Source organism: Malus sylvestris, chromosome 14 (genome assembly GCF_916048215.2).
Source record: "Malus sylvestris chromosome 14, drMalSylv7.2, whole genome shotgun sequence".
In the NCBI taxonomy this organism is placed as follows: Eukaryota; Viridiplantae; Streptophyta; class Magnoliopsida; order Rosales; family Rosaceae; genus Malus; species Malus sylvestris.
In genome coordinates this window covers 19363397-19381142 of record NC_062273.1, presented here as the reverse complement: position 1 = coordinate 19381142, position 17746 = coordinate 19363397, and the positions used below count along the sequence as shown (strand labels likewise).

Below are 17746 nucleotides of genomic sequence, written 5' to 3'. Positions count from 1 at the left end.
ACAATATATGTAACAAGGAACTAACACCAAAGGCCATAAAAACACTAAAAATGGAGGACTGCTAGATTATGTTTTCTTTTCTTCCATTGAAGTGAAGGAAACAATTCAGGGGAAGAACCAATAGAGTGTTTTTAAGTCGTTTAGAAAGAGTGTATTCCCTCCCCCTCCCCCACCCCCATCCCCCCAAACCACCATCACCAAAAGCCTTCCACCTTTCCCAAATAAGGTTAATTACAGACCCAATAGACAATTCAATCGGAGAAAAAAAAACATAATAAGCACACCAAAAATAAAACTATCAGCAAAATTCACAATTATATAATGAGTGTACCCAGAAAGCTAAAAATAATTCAAGAAAGAAGAGAGGAAAGACACTGACCTAGAAGAACAAAGGAAGAAGATGATTGCACGACCGAAAAATCTCTTTTAAGATTGGAGAGTTAACAAAGTGAAGATGCAACCCTTCTTTTAGTGTGAAATTTGGCAGTATACATCCTAGTTTGGCGCCCTAATCCTGAAATTAAATTTCCCTGCAGATGAATTTAGGATTCTCATCATTGTTGGAATTGTGAAATTACACATCTTTAGACAGAAATTAAACTCAGAAATCTTCATCTCCAATTTCCACCTTTTTTCCCTTAGAAATGCCGTTTCTCGCGCTGCAAGGTTCCCAAACGAGGGAAAACTGCTTTCCCATCCTAAATTCCCTAATTTAGGTGAAATTCTGCTTTATTTTACCGTATCCAAACGCAATGTAAGTGTTTTTTTGGAATAAATCAGATAAATCAGATATGTACTTCTTGTATAAAACAATTAAAGTGGATATCTAGTATCCACTTGAACTTTTATTAAGGACTAATTCAAAAAATCTTGTTATTAAAAGCGTTTTTAGTTATTTTAAAAACACTTTTCAAACAAACCCTAAAGCTTTGAAGGTGTTAAACTCTGAATGCTGTGATTTAATAACTAGACCACTGCTTGCCGGAAATTACTATGAAGACGCTAACCACCGCTTGCTGAAACTTTAAGGCCTCGTTTGGCAGCTCGGACTGTACTGACTATTTTTGTCGGATAGGATGAATAGCCATCAGATAGTACTGACTAAATTAGTGGGGCGTTTGGTGCAGTATCGGACTAATGACCGTATTATTTATACTGTGTATGGTATTATACCGGATAGAAGGAATCAAACTTAAAATAAAATTTAAAAAAAAAAAACTGAAATCATCTCTCTTGTTCCAGATCTTTCCGCCGCACCCCCCCCCCAAACTCCCTCCCTTTCTATCCCTTCTTCTTCTTCCCCGTTTGCTCCCCTGAACTAAACCCCACCACAAAGGCAGCAACAAGAAACCCAGCAAAACCCATCTTTCAAATTCTCATCGTTTTTTCCCAATCCTTCTCTTTTTTTTAGCTACAAATCAACCCAGCAAAAAAACACCCCACAAACCAAGAAAATTCACACAAAGGACTTTGTTTTCTATTAGTCCTAAAAAACAATTGGAAGGAAATTCACAGAGGACACCTTTTTTTCAACAAAACCAAGAACACTCATCGGAGAGAAAAATGGGGCTGACTGTGATTTTGGGCATTAGGTTAGGGAAAAGCATTGACAAAATTCGATTTTGAGGAGGGGAAGAGCTGAGTGACGCCTCCAGTTGGCGAATTCCTCAGCTTCCATCCGCCCCTTTCTGTATATCCCTGTGGAATATGTTGTTTCGCTACTGGTCTCCTTTTGTCTCTCTCTCACTCTCTTCTTTATTCCTCTGTGTGCTTTCCGTCGGACGAGACGGGAAATTAGTCGGCGAATGACTGCAGAGGAGTGGCGCCCGAGGTGGAGAACTCGTCGAGGAACTGCTTGAAGGCCCACTTTGAAAAGTCGTTAACGGCGGCTTCGTGAAGTTGGAGAGGACAGCGCCCTGACTAATTATCCCGAGCTTTTGGGTTGTTTTAATAGTACGGTGTCAACAGTATAAAATTTGATAGGCCGGATAATTAAGCAGGTGCTTATTTAGTACGAGAGTACACCAAACAACTGCTCCCGTATTATTTATCCTATTCGCTGCTTTATACGGCGTGCCAAACGAGACCTAAATTATCCAAACCCCATGCAACATTGTTTGACACGCGTGCGCTTCACGGTTCCGCATCTGCTCCGAAACCCGAAATTTCAAGCGTGTCAAAACCGGAATAACTAGACCGGGTTGACCCGTCCAAGGATCCAGGAAACACAAGGCCACGAATTCTCCGTCTCTGCTCGCTGCTCCCATCGGCGAAGCTTACTGTCCATTCCGCGCTCTCCGATTCTCTCATCCAACAACGCCATTCAGCAACCCTAGAATTCAATTTGCCGGAAATTGAAGGTATTCGAGATGAGGCTGCTGAAGGTCGCAACCTGTAATCTGAACCAATGGGCAATGGACTTCGACTGCAATTTGAAGAACATCAAGGAGTCCATAGTTCGGGCTAAGGATGCCGGCGCCGTCATTCGACTCGGTCCCGAGCTTGAGATCACTGGATATGGCTGCGAAGACCATTTCCTCGAGCTCGACACTGTTAATCATGCGTAAGTTCTCACTCCCTACGTTTCAAATCATTGGTTAAATCTTTGTTTTTGAAGGAAAAAGTGATAAGTTAGAATAAATTAGCCCGTGTTTAGTTTAGTTAACTTAGTTTGAAATTGGGTTTTGCATTTTGCGTAAGAATTAAGCTTAAATGATAGAAAAATCTGAATTTTTGGTCTTATTTGTGGATGAATTAAGTGGTAAATGTTTATTTAAAGATAAATTTATAGTGAAGGTTTTAACTTTTAAGTTATTGTAAATGGTAATATTTTGTTGTGATTAAGAAATGTGTTTTTTTTGCAGATGGGAATGCTTGAAAGAGCTGTTAGTTGGGGATTGGACTGATGGCATATTGTGCAGCTTTGGTATGCCTGTGATCAAAGGGTCGGAGCGTTACAATTGTCAGATTATTTGTATGAACAGAAAGATTATCATGATACGCCCGAAGATGTGGCTTGCGAATGATGGAAATTACAGGGAACTTCGTTGGTTTACGGCATGGAAACAAAGAGACCAACTTGTGGACTTTCAGTTGCCAAATGAAATTGCTGAAACTTTGTCGCAGGAATCTGCGCCTTTCGGTTATGGGTACATACAGTTTCTAGACACGTAAGTGCCAATATTACTTGGTTTATTTTCAGTTGGTCAGTTATATTGTGACTTTGTGCAAATATGTTGCTTTTGTAGCAAATCTAATGAAACGTAGGATTGGTTAGGTGAGAATAAATTATTAGAGAGTTTCCCCGCGTCAGTTTTGTAATTGTTAGTGCCGCAAATATAAAGAGTGAGTGCCGCAACTGCCTTGAAAATTGCCTTCATGATATTTCATAAGACATATTGAGTAAACTACACAATTCATGATTATTAAATTCTTTTAGAACTTTGCAGTTGCCCCTGTTTTAGTATTCATGTCATCACAATTCATAAGTTTGTAACACATTGTAAGGTGTGTCTTGTGCGGGATGTTGTTGTTGGTCAATCCTATCACTGCTTTATCTAAAATGTGCCCCAATTCAGATGGCTCTGAGGCCAGCCTTAGTGTTGCAGGAGTTGTAATTTTATTTCAGCATAGTATTCTCTTTCAGTCATAATCTAATTGTGGAAATTCTAAATCTTACGCATTGTTCCCTTATTAGAGCTGTTGCTGCTGAAGTTTGTGAAGAACTTTTTACTCCTATTCCTCCTCATGCCGAGCTTGCATTGAATGGGGTTGAAGTTTTTATGAATGCAAGTGGAAGTCATCACCAACTTAGAAAGCTTGATATTCGTCTTCGTGCTTTTATAGGTGCTACTCACACTCGTGGAGGGGTATACATGTACAGCAATCAGCAGGGTTGTGATGGTGGTCGCCTTTACTATGGTACGTGAGAATACATTAATTGGTGTATATTTTTCTTCAGTGCGGCTATGCATTTTGCTTAGAAAATATTTGTATCAGCACTGTATGTGCTCAAGGGAAAAAACTTGTAAATGAACAGTGTCTGGTCGTTGAACTATGGTTAATTTGTGGCAGATGGATGTGCCAGTGTTGTCGTAAATGGAGATCTAGTTGCTCAAGGCTCACAATTTTCTTTGAAGGATGTTGAGGTTGTGATTGCCCAAATTGATTTAGATGCGGTATGTTATTCTTTTCACTGATTGTATGTGCAGGAGTGTCTGAATTTTCCATTTAAAAGCTACATTGAATTCCAGTGTCTTTTATTCCACGAAATAACGAATACATGGTTGCTCATTTTGTTGAATTTGGATTTCTTCTACTAATACAGATTCCTGGAATTTCCTACAATGACTATACCTTACTTTTCTTTTTCCTTAATGGCAGGTTGCTAGTCTTAGAGGATCTATAAGTAGCTTCCAAGAGCAGGCGAGCTGCAAAACCAGGGTTCCTTTTGTGGAGGCACGATACAGCCTTTGTCAGTCTTTTAATCTGAAAATGTGCCTTTCTAGTCCTCTGAAGGTGAGATCCAGTTCTAGCAATGACCAACTAAGTAGTTGGGGTAGTGATTTATTTATCTATTTATTTATGTATTTTGTCAAAGGGGTAGTGCAGATAATAACTCCGCCGTGTAAGTTTATCTTACATTGCCGGTCCCAAGCCCGGATAAAGGAGGAGGGGGAGGGCGTCAGGTAGTCGACAGCCGGCACTCCATGATCACGTCGAATCCTTATGAAAATGAATCCAGAACGAAATCGCGCTAAAGCTAGGGCGTCACCCGTAAGTGGCGCGCTGTGTGGCCTGAGCACAGTGATAAGTGAGCAAGGGTCGCTGTATCTCCATCGGCACCCGGATGCAGTGTTAAATGAGCAAGGGGGCTATAGAAACTTCTTTTCGAACGACTCCACTCAAAGTTGTTTGGGAGCATATGCTCCTATCAACTTTACACGGGACACACAAAAGAAGTACTTTGATCCTATTAGACGAGGAAGGGTGAAGAAGCTAGGACAGAAGGGTAGAGTTCAAGAGAGCAAAATGCGTTTAGGAACGTGGAATATAGGAACCTTGACGGGAAAATCTATGGAAGTAGTAGAAGTTATGGTGAGGAGAAGGATAAATATTATGTGCCTACAAGAAACTAAGTGGGTTGGGTGTAAGGCAAAGGATCTAGAAAACTCAGGGTTTAAACTATGGTATTCGGGCACAAATAGAACGAGAAACGGTGTTGGCATCATCGTGGACAAGACCTTGACACAAGATGTTGTAGATGTCAAGAGGGTAGGAGATAGAATCATGGCAATCAAGATTGTAATAGGACAAGAACTTATCAATGTGATTAGTGCGTACGCACCTCAAGTAGGGTTGGATACGAGTTCGAAGGAGGAATTTTGGGAAGACCTTGGAGACTTGGTGCAAGGAATTGCTCAGACGGAGAAGTTATTTATAGGAGGAGATTTAAATGGACACGTGGGCAGGGAGACAGGCAACTATGGAGGTTTTCATGGTGGCCATGGTTTTGGGGAGAGAAACGAGGATGGGGAAGCTATCTTGGATTTTGCAATGGCATATGATCTCTTCTTAGCCAACACCTTCTTTAAGAAGAGAAAAGAACATGTGATCACCTACAAGAGTGGGTCGTCAAAAACACAAATAGATTTTCTTCTAATGAGGAAAGGGGATCGTATAACTTGTAAGGATTGCAAAGTTATACCAAGAGAGAGCGTGGCTAATCAACATCGCTTGTTGGTGATGGATGTACATATCAAACGAGTGAGAAAAAAGAACAAGACTTGGAAGTGCCCAAGGACTAGATGGTGGAATCTAAAAGAACAAAAACAAGCCATTTTCAAAGAGAAAGTAATCACCCAGTGTGTGTGGGATAGAGAGGGGGAAGCTAACCAAATGTGGGATTCCATGGCTAGTTGTATCCGAAAAGTAGCAAAAGAGGTATTAGGAGAGTCCAAGGGCTTTGCCCCACACCAAAAGGAATCTTGGTGGTGGAATGAGGAGGTACAAACAAAGGTGAAGGCTAAGAAGGAATGTTGTAAAGCCTTATACAAGGATAGGACCGATGAAAATGGTGAAAGGTATAGAAAAGCGAAGCAAGAGGCGAAGAAAGCTGTGAGAGAAGCTAAGTTAGCAGCTTATGACGATATGTATAAGCGACTAGATACCAAAGAAGGAGAGTTTGATATCTATAAACTAGCTAGAGCAAGGGAAAAGAAGACAAGGGACCTAAACCAAGTGAGGTGCATCAAGGATGAGGATGGAAAAGTTCTTGCTACAGAGAACGCAGTTAAAGACAGATGGAAAGGTTATTTTCATAATCTTTTCAATGAAGGACATGAAAGGAGTGCTTCTTTAGGGGAGTTGAGTAACTCAGAAGAGTGTAGAAACTACTCTTTTTATCGTAGAATCCGGAAGGAAGAAGTGGTTGTAGCTTTGAAGAAGATGAAGCATAGAAAAGCAGTAGGCCCAGACGATATACCAATCGAAGTGTGGAAAGTTTTGGGAGAGACAGGTATAACATGGCTCACTGACCTTTTCAATAGGATTTTGAAAACGAAGAAGATGCCAAATGAGTGGCGAACGAGCACTTTGGTGCCTATCTACAAGAATAAGGGCGATGTACAAAATTGCATGAACTATAGGGGTATTAAGCTAATGAGTCATACAATGAAGCTCTGGGAGAGAGTCATTGAGCATAGATTGAGGCAAGAGACACGGGTTTCAGACAACCAATTCGGGTTCATGCCAGGGCGCTCAACCATGGAGGCAATCTATCTCTTACGAAGATTGATGGAAAGATATAGAGATGGGAAAAAGGATTTACACATGGTCTTTATAGATTTGGAAAAAGCGTATGATAGGGTCCCAAGAGACATTCTTTGGAGGATTTTAGAGAAGAAAGGAGTACGAGTAGCATATATCCAAGCTATACAGGATATGTATGAAGGAGCAAAGACTGCCGTAAGAACTCATGAAGGACAAACCGAAAGCTTCCCCATAACTGTAGGATTACATCAAGGCTCATCCTTAAGTCCTTACCTTTTTGCGTTGGTAATGGATGAGTTAACAGGACATATTCAAGATGATATTCCTTGGTGTATGCTTTTCGCAGACGATATAGTGTTGATAGATGAAACTCAGGAAGGGGTAAATGCAAAGCTTAACCTTTGGAGAGAAGTGTTGGAATCTAAAGGTCTTCGCCTAAGCCGATCAAAGACAGAATATATGGAGTGCAAGTTCAGTGCAAATGGAGGCCAAAACGAGTTAGGGGTGAGGATCGGAGATCAAGAAATACCAAAGAGCGACCGTTTTCGTTACCTAGGATCTATCTTGCAAAAGAACGGAGAATTAGATGGAGATCTCAACCATAGAATACAAGCTGGATAGATGAAGTGGAAGAGTGCATCCGGCGTGTTGTGTGACCGCCGTATGCCACTGAAGCTCAAGGGAAAATTTTATAGGACGGCAATAAGGCCGGCGATGCTGTATGGCACAGAATGTTGGGCGGTGAAGCATCAACACGTACACAAAATGGGTGTAGCGGAGATGAGGATGCTTCGTTGGATGTGTGGGCACACGAGAAAGGATAAGATTAGGAATGAGGATATCCGGGGTAAAGTAGGAGTAGCCGAAATTGAAGGAAAGATGAGAGAAAATCGGTTACGATGGTTTGGACATGTGCAAAGAAGGCCTACTGACGCTCCGATTAGAAGATGCGACTATGGGACAGAGGTTCAGGGCCGAAGGGGTAGAGGAAGACCTAGGAAAACTTTGGAAGATACCCTAAGAAAAGACTTAGAGTACTTGGATCTAACGGAGGACATGACACAGGACAGAACACAATGGCGTTCTAAGATTCATATAGCCGATCCCACTCAGTGACTTGGATTTTCCAAGTCTCCAACCGAGAAGTTTTCCTCACTCGGGAAATTAAGGGAACACTACCTCAACCTATATGCTCCACTCACAAAGCTTCAACATACAAGCTTCAACAAAAGAAAATTCAAAGAACTTAGCGAAGAAGGCTTTGGTGTATTTAACACAATACGTTGAAATGAAGGAAAGCTTATTTATTGATATCCCCGATAAGTTACAAATATGTACATATACTTGAGTCAAAATAAACAAACAAGAGGGAGCCTTCACAAAGGTTGCTTAGGAGAAGTCTCAGCAGTCGGTAGAGCCCCAGAAAGAGAAGGCACCGGAGGGGGATGATTCGGAGCCTCAGTACTGGACAGAACCCTAGAAGGAGGAGGCATCAGAGGCATCAGAGGTTGATCATTTGGAGCTTCATTACGCGGTACAGCCCCAGAAGACGAAGGCAATAAATGCCTTTGGAACAAACCCACAAATCTCTGATGATCAAGTAAAACCTGACCATCAGATTCCTTCATCTGGTCAAGCTTCCTCTTCATGTTTGTAGCATAGTCATGTGCGAGCCGGTGCAACTATTTATTCTCATGCTTGAGCCCTCTAATCTCCTGTTTGAGACTCATCACTTCAGCCGCCAATGATTCAACTTGGCGGGTTCGAGCAAATAGGCGTTGGGCCATATTAGACACAGAACCTGCACACTGAACACTAAGAGCCAGAGAATCCTTAACAGCCAACTCATCAGACCGTTTGGAAAGTAGTCTGTTATCTTTGGGAGTGAGAAGGTTCCTGGCCACTACCGCAGCGGTCATATCATTCTTCATCACGGAATCCCCAACGGTAAGAGGACCAGTAGGGGAGACGAAGGATGGGCGCCATATGTTGTCTGGAGAAGGCGGGGCTACCTCTTCAACAAGGTTCAAGTCAAAACGACGGTCGGAGGGGCCAGACATTTTCAAAGGTGTTGAAGAGAGAAGAGGTCGGACAAATCAAGATCTTAGAAGTGCAAGAATGGAGCTTCTACTGGTGGATATTCAAGTGTGCTTTGGAACTTAATGTCTGCCCCTATAAAAATCTGCACTCGATGAAGCTTCAGAAATCGAAGAGGCGCCTGCTCAGAAATCGAAGAGGCGTTTGCTTTCTCAAAAGCTGGGCTGCTCAGAGACCACGAGGGTCGATCTCAGAAATCGAAGAGGCGTTTGCTTTCTCAAAAGCTGGGCTGCTCAAAGACCACGAAGGCCGATCTCAGAAATCGAAGAGGCTTGCTTTCTCAAAAGCTGGGCTGCTCAGAGACCACGAGGGCCGATCTCAGAAATCGAAGAGGCACCTACTTTTCCAGCCCTGTCAGCACCTGTCACACGCACACTCAGCTTTGCGGAAATTATGGGCATTCTGTCGAAGATTTTTGGCGAAGTAGAAAGCACATGAATCGTACTGTTCAATCACCCACTTCCCACACGCAACAGTAGCTCATGGGTACCACATATAACTTTGCCAAAGTTCTCTGACAAAGTTGAGACACGTGAAGCTTGCAGCTCCCACTACATCGCTCTGACCAAGAAGGGTAAAAGATTAGCAAAGAAACAACACTAACAAAGTTTAGACACATAAATTTTGAAGGTCTAGCTACCATATTATTACCCACAAGGGTAAAGGAACAGTACCACTGCTGGATAATTGGAAAGTCCCGGTGTGTCAACCTCTGTGCTTCATGGCAAGGTAGACTAGCAAACATGCCCAACCTTTACTCACATTCGAGAAAACACTCCCAACAAGATTGCTTGCTCCAAAATCGAAGAGGCACCGCCCTCCGAATCTCGAGAGCCAGACTCCCAACATGATTACTTTCTCAAAAATCGAAGAGAGGGTAAAGGAACAGTACCACGGCTGGATAATCGGAAAGTCCCTATGTGTCAACCTCTGTGCTTCGTGGCAAGGTAGACTAGCAAACATGCCCAACCTTTACTCACATTCGAGAAAACACTCCCAACAAGATTGCTTGCTCCAAAATCGAAGAGGCACCGCCCTCCGAATCTCGAGAGCCAGACTCCTAACATGATTACTTTCTCAAAAATCGAAGAGAGGGTAAAGGAACAGTACCACTGCTGGATAATTGGAAAGTCCCTGTGTGTCAACCTCTGTGCTTTGTGGCAAGGTAGACTAGCAAACATGCCCAACCTTTACTCACATTCGAGAAAACACTCCCAACAAGATTGTTTGCTCCAAAATCGAAGAGGCACCGCCCTCCGAATCTCGAGAGCCAGACTCCCAACATGATTACTTTCTCAAAAATCGAAGACACCGCTCTCCGAATCTCGAGAGCCAGACCCCCAGTAGGATTGCTTTCTCAAAAATCGAAGAGGCATCGTTCTCCGAATCTCGAGAGCCAGATCCCCGACAGGATTGCTTGTTCGAAAACCGAAGAGGCACCACTTTCCCAACTTCAAGAGCTGGATCTCCTTGGATAAAGCTTGTCTGTAATCTTCACACGCAACATCAGCTTTCCAGATACCACAGACCACTTTTTCAAAGTGCTCTGACAGAGTTAAAACTTGTGAAACTGGCAGCTCCCACTACCGTGCTATGACCAAGCAGGGTAAAGGAATAGCATTATTACTTGATGTTAGGGAGACTCCTATATATGTCGACCTCCATCCCCAACGGACAGGCAGACCTGCAAAAATGCTCAACCCTTCCTCTTATCTGAGAGGGCACTCCCAACTAGGGCTGGGTTCGGTTCTTATCGGTTCGGTTTTTTGCCAAAACCGAAACCAAACCGAAATTTCGGTTCGGTTCGGCCCAAATTTTTTTCGGTTTTTTTCAGTTCGGTTTTTTTTTCGGTTCGGTTTTTTCGGTTCGGTTTCGGTTTTTTTTCGGTTTTTTTTTTTTTTCCTCCAAAAAATGCAAAACAGCCACAACAAATCCAGGCTTCAGCAGCAGCATACCCAAAACAAATTAATCAAACCGTATGTACTCTCACAAATTAATCAAACCTCAACTAATAGTCTAATAGTGTTCATAAATGAAGTTACCTAACCAAATCCAGCATACCCAAAACAAATTGCAAAACCATGAAATTTAGAAGCTACAGATCAAATTCATCAGAAGTTCAGAACCAACGAAATTGAAAAAAAAAATCTGCAAACGAAAATTAACCAACAACACAACACAAAAACAAAGAACCATGGATAATGGATCTGCAACGATTAATGACTGCCCTCGTCCGCCGTCAACTGCCCATCAGTCCCATGTTGTGCCGCTGGACTGCTCCACTGCCACTGTGGTTTGGCTCTCCTCTTTGCTACCGTCGAAATCCACAAAGAGAGATAGTGATTTGGAGGAAGAGAGGAAGGGGAGAGAAAGAGAGAGAGAGAGAGGCAGAGAGGAAATAGCGGAGGGGAGAGAGTGCTTGAGAAAAGGGAAAACCGAAATGGGATTGGGAGAGTGACGGCTAGGGTTTTTAATCTTAAGAAATTTTATAAAGCATTAAATATTAGAAACCTATAAATATATTACTGGTACAATTATAACAACACAAAGCCTACAGTCAAGTTGGCTTGAAGGAATTATCCCCCCTGGACGGAAGGGGTTCGATTCCTCACAGCAGCAGTTTTTAAGTATTTATATTTAATTTTAAGTTAAAAGGTTGTTGATTGCCCAAAAAAACTAAAAAACTTTTCTGAAACCCTGGAGGCATGAGGATTCGAACCCATGCACAGGGGCTTGAAAAGTTTCAAGCAAACCAACTTGGTAACAGGTTATGTCTTGTTATGATTGTATCACTAAATTATTTATAATATTGAAAACAAAATTAAATATATATATCTGTTCGGTTCGGTTCGGTTCGGTTCGGTTTCCGAACCTTAAAAACCGAAACCGAACCAGCCAGATTCGGTTCGGTTCGGTTTGGCAATTTCGGTTCGGTTTTTTTTCGGTTCGGTTTTTTTCGGCCTCGGTTCGGTTTGGTTTTCGGTTTTTTTCGGTTTTCGGTTATTTGAACCCACCCCTACTCCCAACGAAGCCTTTCGAAATATTCAGCTTTCTTTCCCCCCGATAATACCTCTGTAAACAAGCTATACTAGAGCAAGAATATCTCATATCATCAGGGTTAAAAGCAAGAGTATCCCATATCATGCTTTTTCCCTGTCTTTTCTTTTGGCCTTGTTCTTACCTGCAAGACAAGGAGAAAGAGAGCAATCAGTCAGCACTTGGAATCAAGCTTCCAGCCAGGAACTGACTGCCTGGAACCCCTTACCTGATTACTTACCTGGCATTGCTCTCGAGTACTCATCTTCAACACCTTATGCTTCCAGGGAAGATCCCGCATCTGCCTGAGGAACAGATAGGGCAAGTGAGAAGGATACAAGGAAGCATGTGGAGACAAGCGTAACAGCACACGTGCCGATACATCCATTACTCTGTCAAAAGCAAAAGTATCCCATATCAGCAGGGTCGAACGTACTCTAGATTTGATGGACTTGTTTTGACCCTCAAATTCTTCAGTCGGCCTTATCTCTGGAGGAAACCAGAAAACCCTCCAGCCCAGTTCAAGAATAAGCCTGTGGAAAGTTACTTCTTCAAAAGCAAAAGTATCCCATATCATCTCTTCTCATTTTTCTTCTCTTTATCCTTCATGCTGCCTGCAAGATAGGGAGAATGTGAACAATCAGCCGGAGCTCTGATTGCTTACCTTGTCTGTCACCTCTTTCAGCAGATCCCCTAGCTCGGCGACTTGGGGGACTCCTACTACATGGTTTGTATCGCGCTTGACCAAGCCTGAAACTACAAGTAAGCTTCAAGTGACATTGATACATTACCTTGTGCATCTCCATCAGTTACAGATACCACCCCTGGATGGAGGAAGAGTACTTCCAGAGAAGATGCCACATCTACCTATGAGACAGATAAGGAAAGTCAAGACGATACCACACTCCAGTACTTAGAAGTTTCGTGGTTACGAGATCATTCTCCCACAATATTTCCTAATGTCATTTGTACTAAATCATTCACTTGTACTCACTAAAGGAGAGCTTGAACCTATGTACTTGTGTAAACCCTTCACAATTAATGAGAACTCCTCTATTCCGTGGACGTAGCCAATCTGGGTGAACCACGTACATCTTGTGTTTGCTTTCCTATCTCTATCCATTTATATACTTATCTACACTAATGACCGGAGCAATCTAGCGAAGATCACAAAAAGTGACCGTTTTCGCTACCGAGGATCTATCTTGCAAGAGAACGGAGAATTAGATGGAGATCTCAACCATAGAATACAAGCTGGATGGATGAAGTGTAAGAGTGCATCCGGCGTGTTGTGTGACCGTCGTAGGCCACTGAAGCTCAAGGGAAAATTTTATAGGACGGCAATAAGGCCAGCGATGTTGTATGGCACAGAATGTTGGGCGGTGAAGCATCAACACGTACACAAAATGGGTGTAGCGGAGATAAGGATGCTTCGTGGGATGTATGGGCACACGAGAAAGGATAAGATTGGGAATGAGGATATCCGAGGTTTGGACATGTGCAAAGAAGGCCTACTGACGCTCCGGTTCGAAAATGTGACTACGGGACAGAGGTTCAGGGCCGAAGGGGTAGAGGAAGACCTAGGAAAACTTTGGAAGAGACCCTAAGAAAAGACTTGATTTTGGATCTAACGGAGGACATGACACAAAACCGAGCGCAATGGCGTTCTAGGATTCATATAGCCGACCCCACTTAGTGGGAAAAGGCTTTGTTGTTGTTGTTGTTGTTGTTGGTAGTGCAGATAATACTATGGAGTTGTTAAGGCAAGAATCTGCATATAAGGTGGTTCCAGAAATTCTTGTAGACTTTGTTGAAGATGAGCATGTTGATTTTCAAAACTGGAGGAATGGTTTAGTGTCTTTAGACAGTGTTAATTCTGAGCATGTTGATTTTCTTGGATTCGATGCTTTTCATTTGTCTGTTGTACAGAATTTCATTGATCCTGCCAATCAACTGAAATTTGGATTAAAACGTTGTTGGTTGAGAGATTGACTGTAGGAGATGAGTGGAATTGGTCGAGCAGTTTGAGATAGTCTAAATATTTTAGGAGTGGGAAGATTCAGTGCCAAGGCAAAAGTTATGCGGATAATTTATTTTGTTTCAGCAGTTATCACCAAAAGATTCGAGAACGAATTATTTCCAACCCGGTGGATCTGAAGCTTGAGAATAAACATAAAATGTTCCAGAATGGTCCGTTATTCAAAATAGCTCTTTGTTAGGCATGGGAGAATCCAGTTTTGGACTCGAGGATGAGTTCTTTCCAAGCCGGTGGAGTTGATGTAGAAGCATTCAGAAGATTCCGGGCTACTTGGGCCTGCTGGCCAAGTAGGCTTTGGTTTCTCAGTGTTGGTTTATCAAGAATTTGCCTTCAAATATTTATAGTTTACATCCTTGTGTATTTCTGACCGTATGTTACAATATAACAAAAAATTAACATGATTACTTTGTAAGACTTCAATTTAACATTTAAATTCACTTGAAATTTTAGTTATGCGGATAAGCTGTGATACTTTGACAGAATTTATTAAATGTGGTTTTCTTTAATACAGTTGAATATAATTTATGAATTGCAGATTAAGTATCACTCTCCTGAGGAGGAAATAGCCTTTGGTCCTGGTTGCTGGTTATGGGACTATTTAAGAAGAAGTGGAGCTTCTGGGTTTTTGCTTCCTCTTTCTGGTGGAGCAGATAGCTCCTCAGTAGCTGCTATAGTTGGTTGCATGTGCCAGCTTGTTGTAAAAGGTTAGTTTTTTAATCCGATATTTGTGTACAATAATTTCATTTTTTTTCTGCCGTCAACTTTTGGGCAACACACTGCATTTTAATGTAGAAGGATACTCGATGGGTGGATGGGGTCTGTAACCATTTCTTACAGGCATATGATAAACAGTACATGCATTGATCCTTTGCCTTGCAAATACTACCGTCGTAGAAATAACATATGCCACATTTTGAACCGTAATATTTTCAACTAAATTTTAGTAGTCTTAGCTTACTACTTAGTCGTAAAACCACTATCTTAGGTTAAGATGAACGTAGAGGTATCAGGCAGTCTCTCCTTTGAACTTATACTAGTAGTCTGAGCGCAGAGGTGGGAAAGGCATCTTATCCTACTGGGAAAATGTTGTCCTCTGAATGTGTATCATTCATTTCTGAATCCTGATGCACTTGTTTGCAGAAATTGCAAACGGGGATGAACAAGTCAAGGTTGACGCGATACGCATTGGACAATACAAGGATGGACAGTATCCTACTGACAGCAAAGAATTCGCAAAACGCATATTTTATACTGTTTTCATGGGATCTGAAAACAGGTGGGTTCAGTTTACACATACACTATTTCCTTGTGTGAGCCATGTGCTATTCTGTGTGCGGCTAATTTCCTTATGTTGCAGATCCCAGTGCATTAGCTAGTTTACAGGTAGGAGCATCAAAATCTTCTATTGGATGCTACACCAAGATTAACATTTAATGCTTTGTGGTCTCCATTGCATATCGAGTGTCATCAGTTGATATGAAAAATGAAATACAATAAATTGGAGAAGACATCGTAATTTTTTCTTTCTTTGGATTTTAGTAACGCCTGAGATTCCTGAACCGAACGTGAAAGTAGTTTAATTAGAGCTCGTTTAGATGTGCTTTTAAAATGAGTGAAAGCGCTTTTAAAATGACTGGAAAAGCACTTAAAGTGCTTCCTGGAAGAAGTACATAACTGGTGCTTCTTGTCAAAGGCACTTAAAGTGCTTTTGGAACCTAAAAACATTTTCTCTAAAAGTGCTTTCAATCATTTTAAATGCACATCCAAACGAGCCCTTAGTGAAGTTTCCATTATAGACTTGCAGTAGTTTTCTCAATATCCCAATATCTTGCAGATATGTGCTCGTTTATGATACTAAAGTAGCTTGTTCCTTGCAGCTCTGAAGCAACAAAGTCATGGGCGAAAGTTCTAGCTGATGAAATCGGCTCGTGGCATCTTGACGTTCCTATAGATGGTGTTGTTTCAGCGCTTCTGTCATTATTTCAAACAGTAACAGGAAAACGACCAAAATACAAGGTAAAAATTGTCTGGCTTCAAATTCCTCCATTTGTTATGTTTGCATGTCTATATTATGGTAATTGGGATCACCATAGTTGCATTAAAACTGTAAATAATTGTGCTTTAAATTGATTCCTCAACCTCGTTTTATTTTGATAGGTAGATGGTGGATCTAACGTTGAGAACTTGGGTTTGCAAAACATTCAAGCTAGAATAAGGATGGTGCTGGCTTTTATGTTTGCATCACTCCTACCTTGGGTTCATAATAAACCTGGGTTTTATCTTGTTTTGGGTAGCTCCAATGTGGATGAAGCATTGCGTGGTTATCTCACCAAGGTATTATATATTTTTTTCTTGTGGTGTATGTTAATAAATTCTAGTACTTGTTGCCATTTTGTCGTATCTTGATACCCTAATCTTAATCTGCCTACTAGTTTATATCTGAGTACTCTTATTTTTCCTGCATAGTATGACTGCAGCGCAGCAGATATAAATCCTATCGGAAGCATTAGCAAGCAGGACCTTCGAGCATTTTTGCGATGGGCTGCCACGCATCTTAGTTATGTGTCCTTGGCTGATATTGAAGCAGCTCCACCCACTGCTGAACTGGAACCTATACGTTCCAATTACAGTCAGGTAATAGCTCGTCTTTACCCATCCAATTGCATTATCAGTAATTTTTCTGTAACATTTGCTCCTGGAAACATGTTAAATATAATAGGGGAGTACCTATGGAAAATCTTTTATGCTCCTGAGTCCTGACCCCTGTCCTACCCATACGAGATAGGTGAATCTAATAATGTGTTATGTGGAAAACAGCTGGATGAAGTAGACATGGGAATGACATATCAGGAACTCTCGGTCTATGGAAGGATGCGCAAAATTTTCCGCTGTGGTCCCGTATCCATGTTCAAGGTTAGTCCAATGCTTTATGGAGACCACTTACGAAGTATGGGCTGATCTGTGCCCATTTCCGTGGTCGCATGGTTTTTTTCCTACATGGAATTCTCAGAGGACATGATTGCTCGTTGCATTGTCAACTCTATAAAATAGTGAAATCTTTTGCTGTTCTCTAACAACGACATTCATCTTATATGATTCCTTGTTACAGAATCTCTGCTACAGATGGGGTGCAAAATTGACTCCACGAGAGGTGGCCGAGAAAGTGAAGCACTTTTTCAAGTACTACTCCATCAATCGACACAAAATGACCGTGCTAACACCTTCGTATCATGCTGAGGTATAGATATGAAGACTTTATGAAACTAAGTTCAGTCTAAAATGTTGTCCCTGTTGTGAAGCATCAAATGGAGTTATCTCATTTTATTTCGCTTCATACAGAGTTATTCACCCGAGGATAACCGGTTTGACCTTCGCCAATTTCTATACAACGCGAGATGGCCATTTCAATTCCGGAAGATTGATGATCTCGTACGTGAGTTGGACGGTGACAGGGTTCATTTGGGAGATTCAAGTGACCAAGACAAGTTGGTTGATATTTCACATGGTGCAGGTGGGATGGGAGTTGTGGCAGCAGGCTCAGGCAATCCAAATGTTGGACTCTAGGGTTTATCTTCTTCCTTCTGTTTCTTCTAAAGAGTAGAAAAGAAACAAAATGATAAACTAACAAGCGAAAAAGACGTATATTTTATATTTCTTACAGCTCTGTATGAAACCTTCACTGCTCGACGTGCTCGTGCAAGGTTTCTGTACATTATTTCATTGAGTCTAAAAGACGATTCACGTAATTCACAGTAGTTAGAACTATTAATTTCGCAAATGATGGAAATTATTGCTCATGTGTTA

General features: G+C 41.6%; 1 protein-coding gene and 1 long non-coding RNA gene across 2 annotated transcripts; one reads left to right on the top strand and one right to left on the bottom strand.

Moving 5' to 3' along the window:
- Window positions 1-2130: 2130 nt before the first annotated feature.
- LOC126598698 (glutamine-dependent NAD(+) synthetase-like) lies at window positions 2131-17688 on the top strand. The gene is made up of 13 exons (XM_050265056.1): window positions 2131-2563; window positions 2865-3170; window positions 3698-3921; window positions 4075-4178; window positions 4384-4518; window positions 14478-14646; window positions 15083-15218; window positions 15820-15958; window positions 16100-16276; window positions 16409-16576; window positions 16760-16855; window positions 17052-17180; window positions 17282-17688. The coding sequence occupies exons 1-13, from the start codon at window positions 2370-2372 to the stop codon at window positions 17504-17506; spliced, it is 2202 nt and encodes a 733-aa protein (XP_050121013.1). The 5' UTR covers window positions 2131-2369; the 3' UTR covers window positions 17507-17688.
- On the bottom strand, window positions 8395-10527 carry LOC126598700 (uncharacterized). The gene is made up of 2 exons (XR_007614932.1): window positions 9797-10527; window positions 8395-9578 (listed from the first exon to the last, which is right to left on the bottom strand). It is a non-coding gene; the product is annotated as an uncharacterized LOC126598700 (long non-coding RNA).
- Window positions 17689-17746: the final 58 nt, after the last annotated feature.

Excerpts from the sequence above, each read along its gene's own strand:
- LOC126598698 (XM_050265056.1), top strand. The coding sequence starts at position 2,370 with ATGAGGCTGCTGAAGGTCGCAACCTGTAATCTGAACCAATGGGCAATG. Across the intron at positions 3,171-3,697 it reads TACATACAGTTTCTAGACAC|AGCTGTTGCTGCTGAAGTTT; the intron begins GTAAGTGCCAAT and ends TTCCCTTATTAG. Across the intron at positions 16,577-16,759 it reads TACGTTCCAATTACAGTCAG|CTGGATGAAGTAGACATGGG; the intron begins GTAATAGCTCGT and ends TGTGGAAAACAG.